The sequence below is a fragment of the Salvelinus fontinalis genome, chromosome 8, assembly GCF_029448725.1.
Source record: "Salvelinus fontinalis isolate EN_2023a chromosome 8, ASM2944872v1, whole genome shotgun sequence".
NCBI classification, from domain to species: Eukaryota; Metazoa; Chordata; class Actinopteri; order Salmoniformes; family Salmonidae; genus Salvelinus; species Salvelinus fontinalis.
In genome coordinates this window covers 39,357,424-39,367,191 of record NC_074672.1, presented here as the reverse complement: position 1 = coordinate 39,367,191, position 9,768 = coordinate 39,357,424, and the positions used below count along the sequence as shown (strand labels likewise).

At 46.2% G+C, this 9,768-nt stretch overlaps 1 protein-coding gene across 4 annotated transcripts in view; it reads left to right on the top strand.

Moving 5' to 3' along the window:
- Positions 1–9,768, top strand: part of cacna2d3a (calcium channel, voltage-dependent, alpha 2/delta subunit 3a) — a 330,804-nt gene that overhangs the window by 226,306 nt on the left and 94,730 nt on the right. For 2 of the 4 annotated variants that reach the window (XM_055932450.1, XM_055932448.1), the window contains exon 12: positions 318–335. The exons of the other annotated variants lie outside the window; for them this stretch is intronic. In XM_055932450.1, the coding sequence (XP_055788425.1) occupies positions 318–335 (18 nt within the window). The remainder of the gene's footprint in view (positions 1–317; positions 336–9,768) is intronic. 4 annotated transcript variants of the gene reach the window in all.

Below are 9,768 nucleotides of genomic sequence, written 5' to 3'. Positions count from 1 at the left end.
TGTATATAACATCCCTTTATCCCACCACAGATGGATGTTTAAATGTCCTCCCTTTATCCCACCACAGATGGATGTGTATATAACATCCCTTTATCTCACCACAGATGGATGTGTATATGACATCCCTTTATCCCACCACAGATGGATGTGTATATAACATCCCTTTATCCCACCACAGATGGATGTGTATATGACATCCCTTTATCCCACCACAGATGGATGTTGACACTAAAATGCTTTCTGCTTTCTGCCACAACTCTACAAACATATTGATTATTTGTGTCTGTTTTCTTCTCGTTTAAATCTCCTCTCTGTAGCTCCCTCAGGCTCAAAAGGTAAACAGTCTGACTGGAGGTCTCTCTCTCTCTCTCCCGCTCGCCACCGTGTCTCCGTGTGTGTGTGTTTGGATTTGTTCACCTGTGTTTGCAGCGTGGCGTGTGTCCATGCGTGTTTGAGCACCTGTCTCCGGTGTGGAATGGTCACATCCGTGTTGGAGTTCACATTTTAAGACACAGCGTAGATAAGAGATCTCCCATGGCTTTGATGTGTGATATTGTGTGTGTTGCTTTATTTGGTCATAATGCTGTTTGGAATGAGTCAACCACCTGGATTCCAATGCCGGCTAATGCATTTCTGTCATTGGTGGTACTGTTTCATTGCACAGTCACCTGCACTTTTGATCACACACACACACACACACACACACACACACACACACACACACACACACACACACACACACACACACACACACACACACACACACACACACACACACACACACACACACACACACACACACACACACACACACACACACACACACACACACACACACACACACACACACACACGCGCGCACACACATACACACACAAAAAAAGCTCACTCTCACACATTACCACTTTTTCATTCATCATTGGTGTTGCTTTGCTGATATGTGTGCACGCTTATGTATGTGTATGTGTGTGTGTGTGTGTGTGTGTGTGTGTGTGTGTGTGTGTGTGCGTGCGTGCGTGCGTCGATGTTTATGGGTGCGTGCGGGTAAGCTTGTGAGTCTGTGTGTGTGTGTGTGTCAGTGTAAAAATGCACTCACTGTTACTAACCAGAGAGTAGAAAAGGTAATTGCCTATAATGGCTGTTGTGATGATTTTCTGTGATGATTCTTCTCTTCATAGTTGGTGCTTTGTGATGAATATGTCGTGGTGGAGCAGAACTTCTGCTGAGTGCCTCCATAAGCAGAACGATAATGATCCTGAAGCAGAGAGGGTTTATGGAGGAGCGCGGCAACGAACAATTCAGATCTACGCAGAAAATAGCACTCCCATCACTGCACTGCCATGTGTCTGCCATACCACCATACCACGCACAGTCTGACAGAGCGTTGGAGAAGCACATGAGTGCCTCACAATCATCCACATAACACCTGCCTAACCTTACCCACCCCACGAAATACACACATAGGGTAGAAGTAGTGGTGGCTATTCAGCATGATATTCTGTCAGGATTCAGTTTTATTATCCAGTTGTTTTCATTATAGATTCAGGTTTTAGGCTGATATGTGATTGTTAGATGCAACGGCGGCACAATACTGAGATGCAGGGCTGATTCCTTTCAGATTGGTCGATTCAGGGCTGGTCCCTGTCTGATTGGTAGATTCCAGGATGTGTCCTGTCTGATTGGTGTATGCAGGGTCTAAGTCCAGTCTCATTTGTAGATTCAGCTCTGGTTTCTGTCAGATTTTTAGATGCAGGTCTAATTCCTGTCTGATTGGTAGAATCATGGCTAATTCCATTCTGATTGGTAGATTCAGGGCTCTGTCCTTTCTGATTTGTAGATTCAGGGCTGCGTCCTGTCTGATTTGTAGATTCAGGGCTGATTCCTGTAGGTTGATTTGTTGGTTGATGGCTGAAGACAAAGTAACATATTGATTTCTAGCAGATTTGTATCTCTCCCTAAACTCCTGTGAGTTCAGCCTGTCCTTCCCCTCCTTCTCCTCTCCACCCCTCCCGCTACTTTCCTCTCCCTTGGCTCAGCAGTTCCATCCATCTTTCTCTCCTTCCCTCTCCTTCTCTCCCTCTGCTTCTTTACCTCCTCTCATTCCCCTCCTCTCCCTCTTCCTCTCCTCCTCTGGGCCCACTAGTTTCATCCATCATTCTGCGGATCATTTGGCTTTGTCCCCAACCACCTGAAAAACTGACAGGGAGTGAGACGGAGAGGCCGAGGGGAGGGAGAGAGAGGGAGAGGGGGAGAGGAGTTTTGAAGGAGGGTGAGGATCACTGGGAATTGGTTATGTCATGTGTTACAGTAAGTTTTGTGTAGTGTACGCAGTCTGGGTGGAGGTGGAGGTGGTGTGTTAGTGTGTGTGTGTGTGTGTGTGTATATGTGTGTGTGTGTGTGTGTGTGTGTGTGTGTGTGTGTGTGTGTGTGTGTGTGTGTGTGTGTGTGTGTGTGTGTGTGTGTAGTAGAGGTGTAGAGTTGTATATTTATCCCCCAGGAGGGACCTATAGAGGGCCTTACAGTCAGCCCTCACAGTCCAATCATCATTAAGCCTGATCGCCATGGGAACAAAGGTTGCCACAGTCACCGGTATGCCATTTGTTACGGCAACCCAGATTCCAGGGTGTCCTGAAACAATGAAAGGCTGGCACGGTCCCCTTGTACCACAGTCCCAGGTGGGGTGTCAGTAGTAAGCAATAAGCATATCTCTGTGTGTGTGTGTGTGTGTGTGTGTGTGTGTGTGTGTGTGTGTGTGTGTGTGTGTGTGTGTGTGTGTGTGTGTGTGTGTGTGTGTGTGTGTGTGTGTGCGTGCGTGTGCGTGTGCGTGTGTGCGTGCTTTTGTGTGTGTGGACGCTGTAAGAATCTGACCTGTATCTTTATGAAGGACTCGCATGCCCCATTTATTAACACTGACACCATGAGCCCAAGAGACACAGAGACACACACACTCACACACACATTTTTTCCCACTCATGACATGGCACCATCTTTATGAATGAATAGAAAAGTTTCTAGCTACGGTATAAAAAAAATGGATAACTAACTGATGATCCACTTCCTTGCGAAGTGACTTTTTACATAAGCTCTGTTTCATGGCTACTATGATTAACCTTGTTTCTTGGTGCCAATAGCCAAAACATTGAAGTAAAAATAAGGAAAATCTCTTCCCGCTCTAATGAATGACTATGGTGGTGGAACTCAGAGATATTTGGGCAGGTTTACCTCCAATAGATGGAGGAAATGACTGCCTTCTCCCATGACGCCTCTGTAATCACCCGCTAATTATGTCATTTCCTGGAGCAGCTGTGCAGGTCTGAGTATCACCTGGATTCTCTGAGTGAGATCATCCATGCACACACACACACCCACACACACACAGAGGAACGCATAGTTTTCAAATCAGAGCTCATTCACCCAGAGACACACAGGGAATCAGGCTCTGTAACACACATAATCATCCCTAAACTGCAACATCTACCAACCACTCGCTACTTCACCTGCCTTACACTGGGGACATGCCAACGTTACTGTTTCATATTCTAGAGCATTCTCAAAGTATAAAAGATATCTGAGTCCATTTTTCAGATCTGCATAGTTGCTGCCAGCAGGCTCTGCTGATGTACTGAGAAGCTCCACCTGTTCATTCATAGATCAATGTCATATGATCTGACAGAGACACTCAGTCTGGAGATAGAGTTTGTATTTTTAGACAAGGTCCCGTGTCTTTGTCCCTGTCCTTTGATCGATTTGCCAGCGTCCAGCCGGTAGTGTAATTTGTTGTTGGTGTTGGCAGTGTAATGTTTTGTTGGTGTTGGAAGTGGGTGCTGTATTTATGACTTGTTGTCATTTTATCCCATCTTATCCCATACAATCCCATCCTATCCCATCCTATCCAATCCTATCCCATCCTATCCCATTCTATCCCATCCTATCCCATCCTATCAAAACCCATCCTATCCTATCCTTTCCAATCCCACCCCACCATATCCCATCCCATCCTATACTATCCAATCATATCATATCATTTCCCATACAATCCCATCCTATCCCATCCTATCCAATCCTATCCAATCCTATCCCATACAATCCCATCCTATCCCATCCTATCCCATCCTATCCAATCCTATCCAATCCTATCCCATCCTATCCAATCCTATCCCATACAATCCAATCCTATCCCATCCTATCCAATCCAATCCCATCCTATCCCATCCTATCCAATCCTATCCCATACAATCCAATCCAATCCTATCCAATCCTATCCAATCCTATCCCATACAATCCCATCCTATCCCATCCTATCCAATCCTATACCATACCATCCCATCCAATCCCATTCTATCCTATCGCTTCCTATCTGAGCCTTTTCCATCCGATCCCAGCATATCCCATCCTATCCCATCCTATCCTATCCCATCATATCCCTTCCCTTCCTATTCTATCCTATCCCATCCTATCCCATCCTATCCCATTCTATCCAATCCCATCCTAGCCCATCCTATCCCAACCTATCCTATTCCATCCATTCTATCCCATCCAGTCCCATCCCATCCTAACCTATTGTATCCCATCCAATCCTATCCTATCCCATGCTATTCCATTCTATCCCATCCCATCATATCCCATTCTATCCCATCCTATCCCATCCTATCCCATCCTATCCTATCCCATCCTATCCTATCCTATCCCATCCTATCCCATCCCATCCTATCATATCCCATTCTATCCCATCCTATCCTATCCCATCCTATCCCATCCTATCCTATCCCATCCTATCCCATCCTAGCCTATCCCATGCTATTCCATTCTATCCCATCCCATCATATCCCATTCTATACCATCCTATCCTATCCCATCCTATCCCATCCCATCATATCCCATCCTATCCTATCCTATCCCATCCTATCCTAGCCCATGCTATTCCATTCTATCCCATCCTATCCCATCCTATCCTGTCCCATGCTATTCCATTCTATCCCATCCCATTATATCCCATTCTATTCCATCCTATCCCAGCCTATCCCATCCCATGCTATTCCATTCTATCCCCTCCTATCCCATCCTATCCTATCCTATCCTATCCCATGCTATTCCATTCTATCCCATCCCATCATATCCCATTCTATCCCATCCTATCCTATCCCATGCTATTCCATTCTATCACATCCTATCCTATCCTATCCCATCCCATCATATCCCATACAATCCCATCCTATCCCATCCTATCCAATCCTATCCAATCCTATCCCATACAATCCCATCCTATCCCATCCTATCCAATCCAATCCCATCCTATCCAATTCTATCCCATCCTATCCAATCCTATCCAATCCTATCCCATACAATCCCATCCTATCCAATCCTATCCCATCCTATCCAATCCTATCCAATCCTATCCCATACAATCCCATTCTATCCCATCCTATCCTATCCCATCTTATCCCATCCTATCCAATCCTATCCCATACAATCCAATCCTATCCAATCCTATCCAATCCTATCCCATCCTATCCAATCCTATCCAATCCTATCCCATACAATCCCCTCCTATCCCATCCTATCCAATTCTATCCCATCCTATCCAATCCTATCCAATCCTATCCCATACAATCCCCTCCTATCCCATCCTATCCAATCATATCCCATACAATCCCATCCTATCCAATCATATCCCATACAATCCAATCCTATCCAATCCTATCCCATACAATCCCTCCTATCCCATCCTATCCAATCCTATACCATACCATCACATCCAATCCCATTCTATCCTATCGCATCCTATCTGAGCCTTTTCCATCCGATCCCAGCTTATCCCATCCTATCCAATCCTATCCTATCCCATCATATCCCTTCCCTTCCTGTTCTATCCTATCCCATCCTATTCCATGCTATCCTATCCCATCCAATCCTATCCCATTCTATCCCATTCTATCCCATCCTATCCCATTCTATCCAATCCCATCCTAGCCCATCCTATCCCAACCTATCCTTTTCCATCCATTCTATCCATTCCAGTCCCATCCCATCCTAACCTATTGTATCCCATCCCATCCTATCCTATCCCATGCTATTCCATTCTATCCCATCCCATCATATCCCGATCTATCCCATCCCATCCTATCCTATCCTATCCCATCCTATCCTATCCTATCCCATCCTATCCTATCCCATGCTATTCCATTCTATCCCATCCTATCCTATCCCATCCTATCCCATCCCATCATATCCCATTCTATCCCATCCTATCCTATCCCATCCTATCCCATCCTATCCCATCCTAGCCTATCCCTTGCTATTCCATTCTATCCCATCCCATCATATCCCATTCTATACCATCCTATCCTATCCCATCCTATCCCATCCCATCATATCCCATCCTATCCCATCCTATCCTAGCCCATGCTATTCCATTCTATCCTATCCTATCCCATTCTATTCCATCCTATCAAATCCCATCCTATCCCATCCAATCAAATCCCATCCTATCCTATCCTTTCCAATCCCACCCCATCATATCCCATCCTATCCTATCCTATCCCATCCTATCCTAGCCCATGCTATTCCATTCTATCCCATCCTATCCTATCCCATCCTATCCCATCCTATCCCATCCAATCCTATCCCATGCTATTCCATTCTATCCCATCCTATCCCATCCTATCCCATCCTATCCTATCCCATGCTATTCCATTCTATCCCATCCCATTATATCCCATTCTATCCCATCCTATCCTATCCCATGCTATTCCATTCTATCCCATCCCATCCTATCCCATCCTATCCTATCCCATGCTATTCCATTCTATCCCATCCTATCCTATCCTATCCCATCCTATCCTATCCCATGCTATTCCATTCTATCCCATCCTGTCCTATCCCATCCTATCCCATCCCATCATATCCCATTCTATCCCATCCTATCCTATCCCATCCTATCCCATCCCATCATATCCCATTCTATCCCATCCTATCCCATCCCATCATATCCCATTCTATCCCATCCTATCCCATGCTATTCCATTCCATCCCATCCTATCCTATCCCATGCTATTCCATTCTATCCCATCCTATCCTATCCCACCCTATCCCATCCCATCATATCCCATCCTATCCTATCCTATCCCATCCTATCCTATCCCATGCTATTCCATTCTATCCCATCCCATTCCATCCTATCCTATCCCATCCCATCCCATCCTATCCTATCCTATCCCATCCTATCTTATCCCATCCCATCCCATCCCATTCTATCCCATCCCATTCTATCCCATCCCATTTTATCCCATCCTATCCTATCCTATCCAATCCTGTCCAAACTAGTCCCATCCTATCCCATCCTATCCAATCCCGTCCAAACTAGTCCCATCCTATCCCATTCTATTCCATCCTATCAAATCCCATCCTATCCCATCCAATCAAATCCCATCCTATCCTATCCTTTCCAATCCCACCCCACCATATCCCATCCTATCCTATACTATCCAATCATATCATATCATTTCCATCCTATTCCATCCTATCCCATCCTATCCTATCATATCATATCATATCCTCTCCTATCCCATCCTATCCTATCCTATCCTATCCCATCCTATCCCACATATACCCATCTTATTCCATCCTATCCCGTCATATCCCATCCTATCCCATTCTATCCCATCCTATCTTATCCCATCCTATCCCATTCTCTCCTATCCCATCCCACCCCACCCCTATTCCATCCCGTTAAATTATATCCCTACCTATGCTATCCCAACCTACCCCGTCCTATCACATCCTATCCCACCCCATCCTATTCCATCCTATCCCATCCTATCCTATCATATCATATCCTATCATATCCCATCCTATCCCACATATCCCCATCTTATTCCATCCTATCCTATCATATCATATCCTATCCCATCCCACCCCACCCCTATCCCATCCCACCCCACCCCTATCCCATCCCACTCCACCCCTATCCCATCCCACCCTACCCCTATCCCATCCCACCCCACCCCTATCCCATCCCACCCCACCCCTATCCCATCCCACCCTACCCCTATTCCATCCCGTTATATTATATCCCTTCCTATGCTATCCCAACCTACCCTATCCTATCACATCCTATCCCACCCCATCCTATCCCATCCTATCCCATCCCATCCTATCCAAACCTATCCTATCCCATCCCATCCCATCCCATTCTATGCAATCCCATTCTATCCCATCCTATCCCATCCCATCCTATTCCACCCTATCCTATCCCATCCTATCCCGTCCTATCCTATCCCATCCTATCCCGTCCTCTCTCATCCCATCCTATCCTGTTCTATCCCATCCCATTCTATCCCATCCCACCCCATTCTATCCCATCCTATCCTATCCAATCCTATCCCATCCTATCCCGTCCTATTTCATCCCATCCTATCCCATCCCATCCTATCCTATCCCATCCCATTCTATCATATTGTATCCCATCCTATACTATCCCATTCTATCCTATCCTATCCCATCCCATCCCATCCCAACCTTCCCATCCCATTCTATCCCAGCCCATCCTATCCCATCCTCTCCTATCCTTTCCCATCTCATTCTATCCCATCCCATTCTACCCCATCCTATTCTATCCTATCCCATACCATCCTATCCTATCCCATCCCATCCTATCCCATCCTATCCTATCATATCCTATCCTTTCCCATCCCATCCTTTCCCATACCATTCTATCCCATACTATCCTTTCCCATTCTATCCCATCCAATCCTATCCCATACCATCCTATCCTATCCCATCCCATCCTATCCCATCCCATCCTATCCCATCCTATCCTATCATATCATATCCTATCATATCCCATCCTATCCCACATATCCCCATCTTATTCCATCCTATCCTATCATATCATATCCTATCCCATCCCACCCCACCCCTATCCCATCCCACCCCACCCCTATCCCATCCCACCCCACCCCTATCCCATCCCATCCTACCCCTATCCCATCCCACCCCACCCCTATCCCATCCCACCCCTATCCCATCCCACCCCACCCCTATCCCATCCCACCCTACCCCTATTCCATCCCGTTATATTATATCCCTTCCTATGCTATCCCAACCTACCCTATCCTATCACATCCTATCCCACCCCATCCTATCCCATCCTATCCCATCCCATCCTATCCAAACCTATCCTATCCCATCCCATCCCATCCCATTCTATGCAATCCCATTCTATCCCATCCTATCCCATCCCATCCTATTCCACCCTATCCTATCCCATCCTATCCCGTCCTATCCTATCCCATCCTATCCCGTCCTATCTCATCCCATCCTATCCTGTTCTATCCCATCCCATTCTATCCCATCCCACCCCATTCTATCCCATCCTATCCTATCCAATCCTATCCCATCCTATCCCGTCCTATTTCATCCCATCCTATCCCATCCCATCCTATCCTATCCCATCCCATTCTATCATATTGTATCCCATCCTATACTATCCCATTCTATCCTATCCTATCCCATCCCATCCCATCCCAACCTTCCCATCCCATTCTATCCCAGCCCATCCTATCCCATCCTCTCCTATCCTTTCCCATCCCATTCTATCCCATCCCATTCTACCCCATCCTATTCTATCCTATCCCATACCATCCTATCCTATCCCATCCCATCCTATCCCATCCTATCCTATCATATCCTATCCTTTCCCATCCCATCCTATCCCATCCTATCCCATCATATCCCATGCTATCCCTGGGACATCCATCAGTAAGAGAT